This window comes from Meleagris gallopavo, chromosome 4 (genome assembly GCF_905368555.1).
Source record: "Meleagris gallopavo chromosome 4, MGAL_WU_HG_1.1, whole genome shotgun sequence".
Lineage (NCBI taxonomy): Eukaryota > Metazoa > Chordata > Aves > Galliformes > Phasianidae > Meleagris > Meleagris gallopavo.
Window position 1 is genome coordinate 37,016,363 of NC_139407.1, and position 20,289 is coordinate 37,036,651.

The 20,289-nt window shown below is 45.5% G+C and overlaps 1 protein-coding gene across 6 annotated transcripts in view; it reads right to left on the minus strand.

Annotated features, from left to right (window-relative positions):
* Nucleotides 1-20,289, minus strand: part of ALPK1 (alpha kinase 1) — a 38,039-nt gene that overhangs the window by 15,438 nt on the left and 2,312 nt on the right. For 2 of the 6 annotated variants that reach the window (XM_031553106.2, XM_031553104.2), the window contains exons 2-3: nt 10,287-10,464; nt 6,324-6,478 (exon numbers count right to left, since the gene is read on the minus strand). In XM_031553106.2, coding sequence (XP_031408966.2) covers nt 6,324-6,478; nt 10,287-10,407 — 276 coding nt within the window. In that variant the 5' untranslated portion in view covers nt 10,408-10,464. Of the gene's footprint in view, nt 1-6,323; nt 6,479-10,286; nt 15,946-20,289 lie in introns of those variants that run through there. The other 4 variants (XM_031553105.2, XM_031553103.2, XM_031553107.2 and 1 more) reach the window with 3 other exon arrangements.

Below are 20,289 nucleotides of genomic sequence, written 5' to 3' on the forward strand. Positions count from 1 at the left end.
GTGTCTCTTCAGGAGGAAAATAAGCACTTCAATAGCATTGTGGAAAATCTAAACGAAGCATCCTATTCTGAAGGGCTTGGCAGTCTTGCAGCCGCATAATTTAACTCCTCGCTCAATGCCGAAACCTCTTGTGTCCCTCTCCAAAACCAAATGGACACAAAATGTAGAAAAGTCAAGCCAGGGGGAGAGACTCAGCTACTTTTTCCTGAAAGGCCGGGCCGCACGCTGTGTGGCACACAAGGACACGGTTTGGTGTCAAGCTTTGCAATTATGCTCCCGGCAGCACACCCAGAAATCCATACCCACGCCTTTCACCCACTGCCAAATGGCTCCACTCAGGAATTCCTCAGCCCAGCTCGGCTCTCACTTGCAGGCACGTTTTTCTTCAGACGGGACAAATGCGATAAACAGGTTTACTTGCTGTCTTTCTCACTGCATCCACATCGAGATGGAAGGGGGAAAAGAGAAAAAGAAAGAGCGGGGTACGTGCGCACTTTGTTTTAACATCTGTGTCCGTGATGCCCAATGCATATGTCTAATTGAGTTTAGGACACAAAGGGAACCTCACGCCTGGGAAGTGGAATCAGGTGGTGACAGAATTAAATTTGCACGAGATTTCTATACACGGACCGTGGGGGAAAATGCAAAACAGCCTTTAGTGAAGGGCTTGTCCTTGATGGCGATGAGTGGGAGGGTGTGCTGTGTGCATGGTTTCCTGCATTAGTGGGTTAACTCCTCCTCACGCCGGGGCCGAAGTTTGGGTCCCAGTGTTGGGTTCAAAGCCGCAATGCCTCCTCTGCATTGACAATGGGGCTGCTCCCGAGAGGGAGCAGCTCAGAACCGAGGCCATCTGGCACGGGAGCTGGCAGCATCGCGTCAAAGGGAAATTATTGGTGCATAGTAAATGAGGGTGGGGAGGAGGGGAAGGGAGTTGCAGAGATCTTATGTGGCAGCTGATGTAAGAGGAATTACAAGTCCAAATAAATGAAATATTGATTTAATCCACTCTCTCTGCCCTCTTTATAAGGCAACAGTCCCACAGGCAATTCCCCATGCAGCCTGCAGGTGCAGAAGGGTCCCTGTTGCAGAAACATCCCTGCAGCATCAAGGGTTAAAATAATTTTTGGAGTGCACACACAGTTTTGCAGGCACTTTGGACTCTTGCGTTTGCCTATAGTCATTCACCTCATCCTATTTTAGTCTTTTGTAATCAAGGCTGAGGTTTTAAATTCTAAAAATCCAAGAGTAGTCACAAAAAACTCAAGCTGTGCGCACAGAGCAGGCATTTCCAGGTGCCAGGTTCTCCCTCAAGATCTACTGCTAGTTAGCATTTCACTGAACCCTAACAAATTGCCTGTCTCTTTCTCCCCCTACATTCGTACCCTGTCAGATTAAACACACAGTCAAAACAGCAATGGATTTGGCTGAAGTCTCGCCCTTTTACCCCACGCACTGTTAGCAAAGCCTGTATTTCCAAGAGACCAAAGCTGCTGTCACTGCACGGGACTTCTCTATCAATCTCAGCCTTTCAGCTGGCAATCAGAGCACACTCTGCAAATAACAATGAATTAAGCCTCCTACCACCTCTGTGACTGGCAGGAGAAAGCGTGGCCATGATGTGCAGATGGATAAGCCCAAACACAGAATGGGTGAGTAGTGCAGTAAATAGTTGCAGAGGAAGGAACAAGAGGTTCCTGGACACTTTCCTCTCTGCTCAGAGTAGCAGAGGATCCAATTTAATGGCTTGAGCAACTGAAGCTCTCAATTAGCTCACATTATTCATCCTGAAGGCGGTGGAGAGTTGGGTGTTTATTCAATGAGCCTAGCATTAGGTCAATTATTAGCAACTCAAAACACTGCAGAATGGATCCGTTTTGACAAGCTGCCTCATCATCCTTCATGAAGTGAGAAAATATAGGGGCAGTGCGGCACATTCCTCATTCTGTTCCCAGCTCCTGCTCTTTAGTGCACTGCCTCCTCCAGTGTCACTTTCTTCAGCAGAGCAGAGCCAGGAGACCCCATCTGGCTGCACCACGCCCAAATCCTCTGCAGGATGGAGAAGGATACATACTTCACCACAACATGAAGAGAAGGCATCACCCCTGCCCTAGCTGCTGCTTGCAGATTGAGGGGTCAATGGGAAAACACCTTCTAGTGGGACCAGGAGACACTGCCATGATGGACCTGAACATTCTCAGGAGAAGCATTTTGGGGCAAGAACAGAAGAAAAGCCTTTAAAGCACCAAGGAAACTTCCTGAGCAGGAGCTCCTGTGGGCCTTCTCTTTCTGACAGCAGGGATTTGAGGGAACCCTAGAGTGGAAAGATTTTGCTGACTACTAACTGTAGGTGTAACAGGAACTTTGCGGCACCGATTTGCCCTTGCTGTGCTCAGTCTTTAATTAAAAGCCTATTGGTGTTTCTTTGTGTTACATTAAAATACTGTGTTAAAGGGGATATGTTAGCACTTCAAAATAGCTAAGGGCCTACGAGAAACCCCTCCTGATAGGGCAGCATCAGTATCCTTATTATCATTTACAGATCCAAGACTCTCTTTCCTAAATCTGTCCTAAAAGTAAAAATCCATTTGAGAAGCAGTTGGGGGGAGAGGAAGGAGAAAAAGCACAGTGACCCCAGTAAGACGACTCAAAACCTTTTCCAGGGATGAAAGGCTCCGTGAAGCATCATCTGAGAACAGTAAATCCTGCTGACATGCAAAGCAAACAAATAGCCCTGTTGGTATCCAGGACCGCAGCTCATGTTTTTCTCCTGGCACTGCCCATGCAAATCCTGCTGCAGTTTTTCCATACGCACAGTGGAAGATGAGTGCTTTGCAGCACCGCATGTGAGTGGGACAGGGCTGGCCAACTGCACCACTGTGCTGAAGCTGTTCCACTAAAGCTACTGCTTTGGCTGGGCAGCATGAGCGACACGTGGGACGTTGGCCATCCTCCCACATTGACAGGGCCTGATTTCTGATACTTCTCACTCAAAAAGCCCCAGAGTGACAGGGCTTGCACAGCATAAGGTGGCCAGGATGCCACCAAGGCCTTCATGCATTAAGATCAGCCCGCAGCCACAGCTCTGGGCTCAGTCATTCCCCACTTCACGCAGATCACCAAAGAAGAGCTCTTAAGAGGCAGATAGCAAAAGGTCAGCCAGAATGACCAAGATCCTAAGGGCTTTGGTTCTCCTGTTACCACACCAGCAGGTATGGGGAGGAGAAAACTAAATCCTCAGCTCCCTCTTCGGCTGTTTTTCAAAGGCTGCAACTCTCAAGATCCACACACATCCCTAAGGGTATCGGGGCACTTCCCTTAGAATGATTATCCTAATGATAATCCAGCAGCACATAATTAGGTAAGGCCCAGGCAAAGGCTGCAAGGACTTATTCTCTCTATTCTTTTCCACAGCTACATTAACTATGAGGAGATTCTGTATGACCACGGCCAGGATCTGCACTCCCCCAACCAGAGTGGAGATCAACCTGCACATTCTCCTGTACAGTTGCTTGGAGGAAACGTGTTCTTGGAGAGTCTCAGGAGCACGTGCTACCTGATAGACACCTTTAACCTTATTTGAATAGTGCATTTAAAAATAAACTGAGAATGATTGTCCTTAGTGCAATTGCACAAGCAAATGAAATCTTTGAAGCTGAGGCTTTGTTTTTGTTCTTGCATGATACCTATTGCAACAGGTCCTGGATCGTGACTGAATGCCTGAACCTGGATGCAGGAACTACTGCATAGTAAAAATGACAATCCACATTGTACAGTTAGAAGAGTGGCAGGGTTAGGATGGTATTTTACAGATTTATAGTTATAAAGATTATCATGGTGGAAAAAGACAATCAAAAATTATATGCTCACCCATGTCCTAGGCTCGCAGTAGAAAACTCCAAAAGGAGAGATCTCCAGAAAGAGATCCTTCCCCAGTGGCAGTCAGCCCTTAAATGGGGTCTAGGAGAGGTGGAGCCAGGCTCCAATCCTTCCAGTCACACAGGTGAATTGCCTTCACCTGTGCTCCCATGGCTGACTCAGTCCTTGCCTCAGGTGATCAATCAGTGGTTCAGGCTGTGACTCAACAGGTCCCATACATACATCATTACAGGGGGTTTGAACATGGGCTCTAATCATGTAAGAAAATACAACCAAACATTTCATGGATAATGATCTCAAAAGAGATCTACTTGCATGTAGAGTTGTCTTCCAATAAAGCCCTCAGTAGGGTTTGTAGGATCAAAGCCTTTGTGCTCGTGGGCATGTTGCCCTCTGTTGGCTGGTCACTGAGCACAAGAGTATTTCCATGTCTCCAGATATGGGTGATCTGCAGGAAGGGTGACACTTGCAAGTGTCCCTTTTGGAAGCACAGCCTCAGCCTTTACCCTGCAGCAGGTATTCTTTTTGGAGAAGTTACCCCTGTTTGTTTACTGCGATCCCACAGTAGAGTTGAAGAAAGGCTCTCTAAAAGGTTGCGGGTGTGGGTGGCTTTGCTTTCTTGGTGCATCAGACAAGCATACAGCCACCAGCATCAGGCATCCCACTTTTTAAAGTGTAGCACTAAGGCAAACCCTTGAAGCCAAAGCCTAATCCGCTTACTCCCTGCACTGGTCTCATGGAGCCTTTCAGCCGACGTGACGTGCAGCGTAGAACGGCCCAGTCAGGGCGCAGGCAGCCAGAGCTCCACACCGCACAGTGTGTTATGGTAATGAAGCGCCTTTCATTCAGGGATCTCAAAGTGCTTTTTAAGTGTAATGAATTACGGTTTATGAGCTTATTCTGAGCATGGCAAATTAAAATAAACAGAGATGATTTTTTTTTTTTAAGGTTTGGATGAACATTAAATTGGCAAAGACTTAAATATTTTTTCCTTTGGGGACTTGCATTATCTTTCTGTCCCTTGTGCCAAAAAAAGAAGAAGAAAGTTGCTCAAACTTTTATCTTTCCTCATCACACTGTAATCACTTCTCTTCAGCCTCATTTCCCTCCCAGCTTTTTATTCAAAGAACTGAAGCAGCCTTTGCTCTGCCTTGAAATTTTATTTAAAAAAAAAAAAGGGGGGGAAGGAATGAATGAAGGGGAAAAAAAATCCCTTTTCCCGACTAATACTAATAATACAGGTCAAAATGTCAGTCTTTCTACAATTAAATGGAAAACAAAAAAGGTTTTCCCTTTTTCCCATGGTACAATAGCACTGGAATATAAATTACCAGCGAAGATGAAATAATACTTCAAAGCACACAGGGAAAGGCAGCACAATGTTTACAAAGTATTTTCAACCACACGACGAAGCATTGAAGCCGACGGTTACCAATGGACTTCAGGGGGTGTTGGTGAATAGTCTGAAACGAGCATGCGGTGGGATTTTAGGTCCCTATGGTCTATGACCCCATGATATGCTTTGTTTAACAAGGGCAGCTGCAGTTATCAACAGATGTTTCAGCAATAAATAATTGGTATCATCTCAGAAAGGATCCATCTACCTGGGGAGAAGGCATAATGCTGAGAACACTGCCCCTCTATTACCACCGCATTAATCTCCCATCTATCCAGGTCTCTCCGGGAGCTTACTGCAGGTGTTTGTCCTGGGAGAGAGCAGACAAACGCTGCGAAGCCGGAGTGCTGAGCAGGGATTGTAAAGGAGGTCAACCTCCGCCATAAATTTCTGTCGGAGGCCACACACACCAAAGAAAGAAAATAAATGCCCAGGGAGCAGCACCACCCCCCCCGCACATTTGGGATCCCTGGGACCCATGGTGCAGTGGGCACAGCCCTTAGCTTCCTGGAGCTCCTCGTCACTGCCCAAAGCCATCATCTTCCCCAGACAACACCTGCAGGCCTTGCTCAGGCTCTGCTGGGGGAACTCTGCCCCTTGGGCAAGCAACAAGTAACTCAGATAAATCAGAAAACAAGAAGCAATGGGAATTCCTTCCTGCTTTCTGATCTTAAAGATAGATAAAATATGCAGAGTATGCTTTGGGATCCCTCAGCACCTCCTGGATCCTGCAGCTCTTCACTTAGATTGGTGCCTCTTATGTACATAGAAGACCGTTACAATATTAACTTGCTTGCCTCGGCTTTGGCCAGCTCAGGTCCCAGTTAAGCAATTTTCAGGAAAATCACTAGAAAAGCATTTTTGGCTTTATTTCAGTGCCAGGTCTTCAGGTAATAGGCAAACACACATCTTGCTGGAAACAGAAGTGAGCAAGATGAATGGGCAAGGCAAGCACTCAAGCTAAACAAACAAGAAACTCCTCACCTTCTCAGAGGAGGAAACCTTCCTGCCCCATGCATCCCATGCTTCCCACAATAGCTGAGCTTCATACCAATAGATCAGGGAGCCTTGCGCCAATTGTATCCTGTAGGTTGGTTTTGTCCTCTGGGCCCAGGTCTTGCTTGTATTGCCATTTCTCTGGCACAAAGGGCCACTTCATTTCCTTCGCTTCCTCCAGAAGGGTCCTCAAGTCATCAGGAAGCAATGCTGGAAAAGACAAATTGCTGGTAAAGATACAGCAGTGAGCACAGCCATGATCCCACACAGAACAGCTGCATTGCACAAAACAGAGATAAACCTAGGTTGTACTGAGCAGTTGGACATAGATCTAAAGGGATGCAATGAAAGACAGTCAGATGTGTTTGAGAATGTTTAACTCATCATTTGGGAAAAAAAGTCATTGGTTTGACGTACTCAGTCTGAAAAAAGATTGAGTAACTTAAAGAAAGCTACAGGATACATCTTCCCTGAGAAGCAGAGAGATCATTGCTACAGCAGGAAGAAATTGATCCACATGCTTGGGCACTGGCACTGCCTACATGTGCAGAGCAGGTCAAGCAGGTCCCAGCTGAGGCTTGGACAGCCCTCTATGAAGTTCGTACACTGACCTGGCCACTGCTGGAAGCTCTTTCTTTGGAGGCACTGTATCGCAGCCATTCAGGTGAGCTGAGGACCTGCTGGAGCAGAGGATGCCAAGCTCCTGCGTGCTATACCACAAGGCTGAAGAGCTGCTGTGCCCTGAGCACAGTCTAGTTCCTGGGTTGTGCTCCCAGCATGAAGCATCGCCCATGTGCCAGGAAGCCAGTGGTCCAACCGTGTCTCCAACCCATCTGACCGAGGAAGGATTGCTAGTGGGAACACACTAGCTGGAGCTGGGCCTGAATCTGTCCTTTCCTTTAAGCTGCAACCCACATTTAATTTTCTCCAAACAGAGGTGAAGCTGCAGCTCCTATGTACTGTACTAACCATAGGCCAAGCAGGCTCTCTGGCCAATAAAAGTGGATTAGCAAGGATTATTGACCAGATGGGGTCAATGGTGATCATCAGCTGCAGATCTAACCCCTACTGGCCATTAATCCCCAGAAAAAATCCTGCTCAGAGACCATCATTTCTTTAATGAGGTAATGCAAATAAATGTATTACTACCTATTTTTTAATCTGTCCTTTATGGAGAATGGTAGAAAGTACACTACACAAGGATTCTGTTTTGTGCTCATATTGCAGTGCATTCATCAGTATGTTTTTCCTATGCAAAAGTGGGAAGTCTGATATGGAAGGCCAGTTTTCCAAAAAGTCACCTTTAGAAAATACATCACTTTTTCCAACACAAGTTTTCTCACTTACTCCTGCAGATCTGGGCATACTTCCCATCAGATCACAGCGCAACTGCACTGCCTGCTGGTCTCATATCATGCCTTCAGGAGCCCTTCCCAGTGCAAAGAAAGGACCCCAAGAGGCAAGGCCAGAGGAAGAAGAGTTCCTATCCCCATGCATCTCATGGCTCCTCTGATGATGGCAATGCAAAACTAGGTAGGAGCAGGGGCACTCTGCCCCCTCACCAGGCCTGAAAACTGAGGTAGGGCCTGACCCTGTATGTAGGGTGGCCAAGAGGAGGCCAGCGGTTGAAGATCAAGCTTCCCAAAATCTTCCTCAAAAGAAGACAAAGAGTGCCTGGAGACAGTAAGCACACACTGATATTAACTTTCCCCGTATGATCCCAACAGGGGGGGGGGAAGGTTTTGTGGGGGGAGGAATCTAGGGAAACAGTCATGGGGTTCTCACACAGACAGCCATTCTGTCTCCTTCTCTGCCATCTGCTCTTCCCACTCAAATTTAAGCTTACTTAAATAACACCAAGCAGGAAAAGTAATGGTGTCAGAATGTACAAAAACAACCAATGGGATGATGTGGATGTTGGTATTGTCTCTGAATAATACAGGTATTTCTGCTACCCAATTCTTCCAGTCTCCCATGTCATCCTTAAGCCTTAATGCCCCTCCTATCTGATGCACCAAAGAACAAAGAACATCTTTAATAGTGAAGTTTCACTCTCAGAGGCACCCCCAGAAGGCGGTTGGACAAGAGGAACCCAGAGCAAGGCTTTCAGCAGGATCTGGTGATCTACGAGCCTCCAGCCCCCTTTGGTGTTGGACATTTGTGTTTGTTTTCTGGGCTTTGAGCCTTGACCTGATTCCAGTAGTCACCACTTGGAAATAAATGCAATTAGCATGCTAATGATATTAATTTGATACTGTGACGTAGAAACATCCTCTATAAGCACATGAAGTAGCTGGGGAGCTGGTATGAACAGTCCTGTAGCCATGAACTGAAATACAACTGCCAGAACAAGAGTGCCAGCAGAGAGGGCTCTGAGGGCAATGGAAGTCATGGGGCCACGAGCTTTTCCATTCCAGAATGGGCAAACGGGTCTGAGCACTGTAGGCACAAGTCCTGGGGAGGATGGGAGATCCTTGCAGGCTCTGATTGCCCATTTCCTCCAGCATCTCACCTGAAGGGCTGCAGCTAATCGAGCAGTTATAAGGGCGCTGATTTACCTTAGCTGGAACTAAACTGATTATTTCTTGTCCACTGCAGTATTTAATAGGAGAGAAGGGATGAAGAGGGTGAAGGGAAAAAGCTCTACCTGATTAGGAGTTCAAGAGCCTATTCTGAGGGGAGATAATCAAGCTTAAAAGAATTTGTGATGAGAAAACAAAGTAGCCTTTTGTTGAAAACAAAAAGAGAAGAGAAGAATCTTCCAGCATCCCTGGCAGAAATCGACATGCCACCCTCCAGCACAGACAGGCTGAGGTGCTTCAGAAAGGGCGGCTGACCTCCCAGCGAGAACAAGGCGTGCGCAGAAACATATTTGAAGCAGCCCCGCACTCTAGGCAAACAAAGGGTTTTAAAGATCACATTGACGTGATAGTCAAGCCAGTCATGCAAGCAACACCAAGCATTATTGGCTTTAAACTGGAAATGGGATGGTACAGCAGATGTGTAATACAAAATAGAACCTGCATAAAATTCAAGTTTTGCAATTTTTTGCTGATGCCTGTACTGTTTCCCCCAGAAATGTCAATTTTGTCCTTTACTGCATTGCCCCATAGTCACTGAAGTTATTTTTTGATGCGGCAGTCAGCAATATGTAACCTCTCTGCGCTGCACAGAACAGGTGTGACCCTCACAAGTCCAGCAATGCAAACATGGCTCTTCGTTGGTGAGCAAAAAAACTGTGGCAGTTACATTGTGGAGCCCTCTGGAAGTCTGGAGAAAGCTGAACTGAGCATGTGAGACCTTTCTCACACTTGTGATTAGTGTCAGCTGCATTTCCACCAGAATTAGTAAGTCATTTTTTAAAACTTCCCTTACTACCACAGCACTGAAATAAATGTTTCTAGCCTGCACTGCTAGCACTGAAACGAGTGAAGAGCTCCTCTACTAGCACCCTCCCTAACTACTGCTTCCCTTCTCGGTTATTCATTCCAGCCATTAGCTGACATGCACTTTCCTTTCAAGAGGGATACTGAAAGTTTTTTCTTTGGACACCACTTACAGAGGTCACATGCATTTTACGAGATAAAGATTCAGGCAATGAGCTCTTTAATATATCAGGAGAAACTGACAAACAGAGAGGGCCCTCCCCCAGCCCCACTGAAAGGAGAGGAAATATGTGCCCTTATTCAGAAGTTGCATCCTTTTTCTTTTTTTTTTTCCCCTTTCTTTTCTTTTTTTTTTTTTTAATAACTGAAATTTATGTGCATCAGCAAACTTTCAGGCATTGTTCTTCCCCAACTAAACTGTTCCTTACAGCCTCATGTTTACTGAAGCCTAAAATTAGAACTGACAGCAATTCACCGCAACAAAGTGGGCTGCTTTCCCCTGCCTACCCACAGCCCACGTCCCATTCACTGCCCTGAAATCCAGTCGTCTCTTGGCTCTCATCTGCCAGGAGCAGAAAAAATAGGGCATGGCCGAGGAGCGGCTGCCCGCCCCGCTGCCCCTGGGGCCTCACCTTGGTGCCGCTGGTATTCCTGCTCCTCTTCCTCATGGATGTCTGCCTTGGCTGACAGCAGTGTGGCCAACGAGCGCTCGCAGTCCTGCAGCAGTGTGGCCACCGCACCGTGGGCGTTCATGGCCACTGCTCCCTCTTAGCTGCTCCAGCAGAGAGGGCTCTTTCCAGGTGGAGGGACCTGCTGAACAGAGCAGGGAGATGGCTGAAGCCCCTTCCAGCAGCACCAGTAAGTGCTGGGGGAGCCCTAGGAGCGGAAGCCTGCCCAATGGGTGCTTACAGCATTGCCAATGGTGGAGCAGAAGAGAAAGCTTTGTCTCAGCCATCTTAAATGAAATGTGTGGAAATATGTCTTTCATTCTTTCCCATGCAACAAAACAAATCTGACTGTTCTCTTGCTTAATGAACTCCTCCCATAATTCAAAGTGATGTGGTTGGAAACAGCCTCTGAAAATATTTCTGAAGTTGGTGAAGTTGTAGGCTTCAGGAAGGGGAACGCAGAACTGCATGTAGCCAGGCACAGCTGGCTCTGCATCTCAGCAGCTGAATTCTCCTCTGCTGCAGCTTAGGGTGGCTGGATCCCAACTGGCAGCACCAGGCGGCCTGGGGATCAGAGGGCAGAAGCAACGAGCTCATGCAGAGCGAGGCAGGCCTGGTGTTCATCAGCATGGAGCCCAAGGCAGGGGACAGGCAGTGGGACTGTACTAGCACTGCAGATGGTTGCCAGCAAGAGAAGAAATTAAATGGGGACACAGAGAGGAGGTTGGGGCAGGATGCAGTGCCAAGAGCAGCTAGACTGTGGGGAAGCAAGCATGAGGTGCAAAGACCCACGTCCAAACCCAGCCATGCTGGGGCACTGCCAGAGCATATCAGCTGCATCCCATTTCTGCAGGGCTTTCATGCCAGCCACAGCGCATGGGGAGCCACATGTGTGTCAGTGTTTGTGGAGTGTCTGCCATGTGAACAATGGGTCAAGCAATGGGAAAGTGCTCTGCGGAGCGGCACAGGTTCCATCACTGCATTTCTGACTCTCAGCTGGCCAAGAAAGCGATTGAAAAATAACCCATCAGGAAAAGCAATCTAATAAGATATAGCATTCAGGTGAGGGTACTTAAAACAGATTAAAGGTTTCAGTTCCCATCCCTCAACAAAACACTGAGGCGGGATTTCTGCTGTCAGCCCTTCCCTTCTTTGCTCTCCCCAAGTTACGCCTTGCTTTTTCTCCAACTGTTCTGTATTGCCCTCCTGAGAGAGGCATTTTCTGAAAACAAGCCACCTGTGGGCATGGAGGCAGCGCACAAGCACAGGGCAAGGTTAGCTGAGAGCTGTGGTGGCAGCATGTATGGCCATGGGCCCCTCCTAGGGCTTCTCTCCCATCCTAGCTGGCAGGCATAGACACAGAGCAAGGAGCAGCCAGAGGCATGGTTGGAGACAGCTGCAGCATGGTGCTCTGGCAGAGCGGCAGCCCTGTGATGTAAGGATGTCTGAGCTTGGTGACAACAGCCAGGCATGTGTGTGGGGCAAGCCAAGCCCTCTCCTCCCACCATTCTGGGTCTAGAAAAGCTGGACTTGTTGCTGGATATCCATTAGGGAAAAGCAAAGCGTCCCCCTCTGCCATGATCGCTGTCACACACCTATGCTAGCGTTGCTCACTCTGCTCACCATGCCGACATCTGCTAATTGATTCATCTGATTACACAGCCCTGCGTGGTCACGGCTGTCCCACGAGTACCTCCCAGGTTGGGATGGAGCGTTCCTGCCATCTGGCCCTGGCTCCACTCCTTTGTGTAATTGATTTCTCCCAAGTCTTGTCCCCCGGGAAGCCCTCTCCAGAAGCTGTGGTGTGGATGCAGCTCAGACCCACAGTCAGGCAGGCAGGAGGCTGCTAACGGTGTGCAGGAGCACGTCGCAGCCCTAGCAGGAATATGTCCATAACCACATGGTCTACGACAACGTGCTGAAGCTGAGACACTTCACAAGAAAACAACACAGTACTAAGAGCATCCAAGCTTACAGACACCCTCCAACATGTCTGTGTTGCAGCAACAGCCCCGCTCCAGCCTTACAGTCTTACAGGCAGCCCATGGAGGGCTGCAACCTGGGCGAGCGTGTGGGGCTGTGCTGTGAGGCTGAGTCCTGTGGCTTTGTGAGCCGCATGGCGCGCGAGCTGCACAAAGAGCAGAGGGGGCTTAGTGGGGAAGCTTAAATTAGTGTAGAAGTGCAGCACGTGGCTTGCTGGGATTGCAGGGATTTAACTCACCGGGAAACTGCTGGATCCATAACAGGGATATAGACAAGGCGGCAAGAGAGAAGTTTTTCTTCAAGTACGTTTTTCCAAAGAACTAAATAAACAGCAAGGGCACTTAGTGTAATAAATAGCGATTTACAGCAGCGGGAATAACAATGTGGTGGAACCACACAGACCAGTGCAATAAACTGCACGGTAGCTCTCAGAAGCAAGACAGCCTTTTGAGAGCCGTCACTGGGGACAATGACTCGCATCATAAAATCAGATGAAAATGCACCAGAGAGCTTTAAACTGCAGCAGCATCCTTTACACAGATGCACGCTGTAAGCTGTGTTTAGTAACAGCTGCAGCACTGTGCGGCAGCTGGGAGATTAAAACCTTGCGGGCAGTGCATGGCAAATGCAAGACCTGAGAGCAGAGCTGAGCTGCAGAACCAGCACAGAGTTCTGGTGAGCGCTGTGACAGTCACTAGTTGGCTTCCTGTCACTGCCGATATATCTCAACAAGCAGCACTTTGAGGGGAGGTTGTGCTGAAAGCTAAAAGTAGGTCCAAAAATGACTGCACAGCTGTCTAGAGAAAAATGCTTTCTAAAGACACACCACTTACTACTACAGAGCACCTAGACACACCTACACTACTTTGGCTGCCACTTTCAAAACATGTAATAAAAACCATTTTATATTACAGTGAAGATTTGGGCAATTGATGCAATTCAAAGCAGAAATGATGGAAATAACCATCTGCACCATTTCAGGTTAGAGCTTGGGTTACAGTAACTTCTTGCATCAAATATGATGACCGAAAGTACAAAGATCTCAGAGAGAGGGGTAGCATGTTGCTGCAGTTGCCTCTAATGGGAGCTAGGACTCAGAACAAGAGGGAAGGAGGGGAGGAGGGAGGGAAGGTCTGGGTGGGCCACAGAGAAATGATCTCTTCAATAAGAAATGGGCCATGCTGTGACAATTCAGAGCCCTTGGGCTAGAAGACCAAAAGAGAAAGGAATTTTTTTAAATTATGCTGTGCATAGGACGGAGCTGGGAGTCAGTTGGGCCAGTTTAAAATTACAATTAACTTCAGAGGCTCAAGTAAAGAGAAGATGTAATTGAACACTCAATACAGCAAGCATAACAACCATTTGTTCCTCAGACAAAATTATTTAGGAAATTTTCCATGGCATTATTGTCCTGAAACACAAATTAGAGATCATCAGAGCTTTTCCCTCTGAAAATATATTATCCTAATTTCCATCTTACTCAGGCTACCCTCCAATTCCAGGGAGACTAATGAAGAGGAAGCAAAGACCTGATGAGTTCCACGCAGAGGCTACATTTATGGATTAATCCCAACAGGGATCAAATCAACCCAGAGTGCTCTGTTGGGACTCAACACAATCACTTGAGGACGGGGTAGTTATTTATGACTGAGGCTGTTTTGACTTTCAAATAAACATTTTAATTATTTTAAGTGCTACACTGGAACTTAGAGTACTGTCCTGTTTTAATTTAGATAGCAGCCATGCCTTGCTCTCCTCCCTCCTAATCCCAAAACACTCCAGTCATTATGATACAGTGCCAGTGATCCTGATCATCATGCCTATAACATTTGAAAGCATGGGCCAAAAGCAAAACCCACTGGTCAGGCTGCAAAGAAGAAAGCCCATGTGCTCTGTACCTGCAGTGAGGCGGTCTGGCTGAGATTTGTGCATCTGCCAGGAGGGAATAGCTTGCTTTAGCAGTAGCACCCCTTGGCATAGAACTAATACACATGAAAAGAGCATCCCGATAGGGGTACCAACTCTGAAACCCATTTGCACACCCTGATCCATCCTCATGCGGTATTTTCTATGCCAGCCTTTCCAAGCAACTATCAATTTCTGTCAATAAGAGAGAGCCTGAACATTTATTTTCCCCTCAACACATAGTAGTGAGCACACAACTCCAGGGCACCCCCAGCTGCTCCCCATCCCATGGATTTGTGCAGACATTTTCTGCAACCCTTCCGATTACCTATGCCCCAAATAACAGGCTCAGCTTTGTTATCAGATTTGGAGACTTTAGGAAAAAGAAAAAGCAGAAAAGGAAAACTTGCTTAAAATTATTTAGTCTCACAGCAAAGGTTTCACCAACTGACTTAATATTATCCTCTATAGAAAGAAAATCTAGTTCCCTGCTTCAATATATGCACATTTGTTCTTTCCTAGAGCATTTACCTTGCTTGCCAGTACGTGGAGGCTCTGACACATGAGAAAGACAAGATGATGACCAAACAACAGCAAAATTCGTTTGCTAGTGGATTTATTTATTTATTTTACTTCTCTGGCTTAAAGATAAGATGTTTTCTTTCGATAAAGCTGCATATACCAACCAACACTGGCTGTATTAAAATAAGGAAGAACCTCAATCAAAGAGCCTCTCCTAAGGCAAGCTTTCTTGTTAATATGCACCAACATGAAAGGCTTTCTTTTCATCCTATACAACTACAGTGTGTGTAAATTGCAGGGGGCTCATTGGCATAAATCTTGGCTGTGACCTCTGAGGTAAACTGGATTTACATTACTTTCTGACAAGAATTAAATGAAGGCCTTGTGGATATATGAACAGCCTTCTAGACTGCAACAGATGGGCATGAATGTGCTCCCTAGGCAAACTATCAGTGACATCTGTGTCCTCCAAATTCTGGTGGTCTCAGCCAATTAGCAGGCAAAAGGGAAAAAAAGAGGCAGCCTCTGCACAGCTATCCCAGTCAGTGTCTAGCAGAAGTGCTTCTGTTTAGAAATGGGATCAAGAACAGCCTCCAGCAGCAAGGGGACAGTTATCTGCCCGGGTGCAATGCAAGGCAGCACAACAGAAAGCACTGAGGTAATTAGAAAGGATATTAATATGGATACGGGACAAATCCCAGCCTTGGCTAAGCCTCTGAGACTAAAGTAATGGGCTGCAATGATGGATTTACATGGAGAGAACAACAGATTTCTATCCGCACTAAACACAGAGATGGGTCCAAAGTGTACTCAGTGCCTTCCACAGCCAAGCTGGGTATTAAGGAGCCCATCCCCAGCCCTGTACCCTCCCAGTACACCCCAGTCCCCAACTGCAGCAACAGCTGCAGCCAGGCATGAACCCTGCTGGCACAGGCCCACCCTGATGGCAGAGCCACCTCTGCCAGGTGCCGCCATGACGTAGCCAGGCCTGAATCCTCTCCCTGCCACACACAATTTCCCTTGTCCCAGCTGATAACCAGGCTGACACCCAACAGTATGGGTACCGGGCAGGCACGGCTGTGGGACTGGAGCGCAGTGCCAAGCACCTGTTGTTTTGTCCTAATGGTGACTTCCCAGAGGTGCCATTTGGGCTCTTTCCCCTCATCTCTGCTCCGTTGTGTGCTACTAGGGGATACAAAAAAAGGGAATAATTGAGAGGCAGATCAATAAATTATAAAGTCGCTCCCCCCCCCCCCAAAAAAAAAAGACATAATGAATTTGGTACAGCACATATTTTTAGATCAAAGATGCCTTTGAAGTGACAAACCCTTAATCCATAAACCACTGAAGCACTTCCTTTCTTTCACAAACTACTTGTTGTCAAATAAAATGGAAGTTAAGGAAATTATCTTTATCTGAAAATGGCCAAAAGAAGCCATCATCTAATGACAGCCTTGTCAAAATGACAATTGAGGAAATTGTTAGGCAGGCAAGGCCTAACGACGGGAGGAATAAGCTTGCTGTTTGCTCTAATCTGGTCAGGCAGGCCCCACACAATTCTGCACAGCTTGCCGTGTGAAACAGCCGAGTCTTTGTCAGCGTGAGCAAGGGCCAGGAGGACTTCTCTTTCATGAATATGTATCACCACCCCTCTATGTCTATAGAGAAAGAACCTTCTAAACACCAAAATAAGAAATAGATAAATAAAACAAGCTACCATCACCAATAAAAAAAAATATTAAAGCAACAAAATCCTAAACTATGGAGTTGTGCCAGGCAAAAACTATTAAGCAAGGAAAACTGATATTTTGGAAAGGGAGCCAGAAGCATCTTCTTTCCAAAGGTTTTCCTCAGGCTCCAATCCCCAGCACATGGGGAGAAGGCTCTTGAAGTCATCACAGAAGCAAAATGGCCTGTTGGGGTACCTGAAGTCTGTCACTGTGTTTTATACAGGGCACATTTTCGAATGTGCTGCTTTGGGGTCAAAGCCCAGATCACAATTGCCTATTGGGATGCCACATGTCCTAGGAAGCATATACATGCACAGCACCAAATATGAAGATAAATCCGGGCATAATAAACATTGTACAGTGCATTAATGCAATTACAGTGGATTCCTCAACACACAAAACTCAACAAAGGCTTACAGAGGAGGTCTAGTGCTCACAGAAGAATGGATTTCTCAAAGGTATTCAAGACCTTCTACAAATAAAATCCCTTACAACATCTCAAGACTGACAGTTTGAATTTCTGGCTCCCTTTAAGTTTTAGAGCTTTTTAAACATATGTACCGTGCAAATCTTCACAAATTCAAAAGACTAGCATAAAACTGGAGGAGAGTCACATCAAGACTACTGGACTGCCAGTGGAAGCTAATGTACAGTTAGAAACTGCCTTTAGAAGATGAAATGGCTCAGAAATGTTTACAAGAAATATTGCATCTCTGTAAGACTGATGCTGACACACATGTTAAGCCCAAATGTACCATCTAGAGCAACAGAATGGCAGGCAGGGCAGGGATGCAGTACTGAACCAAGACCATGCTTGTTACAGACAACCCAAATGAATCTGTTTTAAGATGTGGTGGGTTTTCTCTCTGCTGGAGAGCAAGGACATTGTTATAAAGCATTCATCAATGTTTGAAAAGTTACTTTCAAATGTTTGTTTTAAACTTCACTTGTAAGACTGCAAACCAGATCTTTATTTACTATAGAGAGATTGTGGTGATACTAAAAACTTCACTTTTTTCTCCAAGCAACAAACGGAATATAAAAGTTGGACTTCCAGCAGAGATATCATGACACAATGCTCAATTTTGAGGGTTTACAATATTATGCAATGTTTGCTGTAGACATTACCATTTCATTAGCATACTCTACTTTACATGAAATCCAGCAATGAATGCTGTCCCTGATCTAAAGCTAATCCTCTTTAAAGAGCTACAGGGTATATTACATGTGGCCACAACCACGGTTGTGCCATGACTGAATCACTTTGAAGCCTATTGAACAGCGTTCCCTTGTGAGACTATACACAAGCCCCTAAACTAACGCTCCCTGTGCTGTGAAATTCTATTGTTTTTCATCACTGAGATTTTTTGTAAGGGGCAGTGTTGCCCTAGTCCCGAGTGAGGAAAGAGGTACAAGGCTGCCTTCCCCACCTCTCAATGACAATTTGTTGGAGCATATATGCCTGAGGTAATACAAATACCTAGCTCCTAAACACCATATGACGGCTCACAGGGATGCTGTCTCACAGACTGATTTCTGAAATACACAAGGTTACCATGGCTCACTCTTAAAGACTGCCAATATAACTCAGAATGGGAAGGAGATGGAAGGTGATGGAGCAATGCCACAATGTCACACTGATTGATCAGAAACTACAATTACAGCTGACATCAGAGGAAAATGGGTAGTGTTGCATTGTGCCAGTGAACTCCACAACACAAAGACATCATAGGCAGAGCAGTTCTGGACAGGATCATGCATATCTTTAAAGAAAAATAAAGGCATCATACACTTTCAAGACAGGCTGCATTTCTTACAATTGGGTGCCCTTAGATGCTATAAAGTGTGATAGTATCTTTCTTGCCACACAGTCCGGAATATGGAATCATTAACATCTATACAAATTCAAAGGAAAAACATGAAACACTGAACTACTGTTCCTGCTATATATCAGCAAAAGGCAGTTTATTTTAATGCTTATCTTTAACTCTTCAAAATAACTTTCTGTATTAAATCACTGCTTTTAAAGAGAGCTGGAAAGGATGGTTACATTTAGTCTGCATTGTGCACAGTGCCTATCATCTCCATTGAAACAACATGCAATCAGATAGAGTGAGTCGATTCAGACTCTGTGGTAAAACCTTAGCCCCAGTGAAGGTAATATTTAAACTACTTGCTATCAAAATAGTATTTCATCCAAAATGTTGCCATCCAACAAGTTTAGGAGTGTCACTGTATATCCAGGACACAACACCACACCACTCCTGTTGTGAACGCAGAGGAATACATAGGTGGCATCTGGGAGGAAATCCTGAAGCTTCTGCTTTCAGCGAAATCACTTCACTGGAGTCTAACTCAATTGTCATGGTTTTTACGCACCAATGGATTTGCTTCAGCACAAATGAAAACAGATTACTAAATGCAGAAAAATACATTTTATCATTGTTAGAATCTTATCAAGTGTTTAAAATACTTGCCACTACACAAAATGTATTGCAGTATCTTTGGTTAGAGCTGATGTCTGGCCACTTTGAGAAAGCCCAGCTTTAGGCAGTTTCCACAGTTTAGTTCTAATTTAGAAGAGGAAAGAGAAGAGAACATCAGGCTGAAATGCAAGGGTTATAATCAAGAAAGAACATACTTTCCTTGGCTGAAATTTCTGTAAGAAACCTTAACTATTATTTCAGTTCTTACAGTGAGTCAGGTCTCTTAATGGCCAGAGTTGACCAGTGGGATTATGAAGACTAAGAATTCATCATCTGATGGTTATAGTGCACCAAGTCTTCTCTTGTTTAGCTCGTTGGTGTGAGATTTGATATGAAAGATGGGCTTCCCCTTCCTGGCATGCTGTCTATTGCACAAAGGTAAGCCAGAGTGCCACATTGTGTGCTGCACTACCTACAGCGGCATAGACATCTCTTCAGTGAGCCTTTTTAAGGACTGACCACATTTAGCTTGAAAATCTGACAAGGTCAAAAACAGCTATCATGATGATACCTAAGGAGGGGTTATCTGCAGCTAGGAAAATATCAGAATCACACACAGATTGCAGACTTCTAGGAACAATTACAGAAGGAAAAGCTGTATAGCATGTATTTTATCTTCTTAGTATGAACAAGGTTCCACAAAATCACAAGTATGAGAAGACGTATATGCCAGCTGAAAGTGCAGTGACTTATAAGTGTAGACCCTTTTATAGGGATCAAAACTTCGACCAGTAAAGGTTGAAGGTAGAGTCTTCCAGGTACAGAAGAAGGGAAATGACCACAAAAAAAAATTTGAAAGCTGGAATCCCAATTATTGTTAAACAAGGAACTGTGGTAGAGTTCACAAACAAAAAAAAAAAAAAATCCCTTTCTAACAAACAAAACAAACAAAAAAATGCTTTCTAACTATTTTTAGAAAATGTAGGGGATTCTTTTATTAAAGATCTATGAGAAATGAGCAGTTACACTCAGCAGCTGTGGACAGAATACTCATCCCCAGCATGCTTCTGTTACACAAATGATATTTCATTTCCAATTCTACTGAAATGTATTAAGACACTAATCTGAAAAATGTGATGCTTCAACATGCTTAAGTATCTAGCCTTTGTTCCAACTTGAAAAAAAAAAAAAAGACAAAGTGAAGAGCTAACAATTTTTCTTCCACATTAGGGATTACAGATTTAATTTTGAGCAAGAAGCAAACACCTGCTCTGTGATGCTGTCTTCTTCTTGTCCCATAAAATCTGGAATTACAGTAATGTCCACCTCATAGCTGCACAAAGTGTCCTCTGGAGACACATTTGTTAAGAAAAAGGGGTTCCAAGGCATAAAGAACATCTT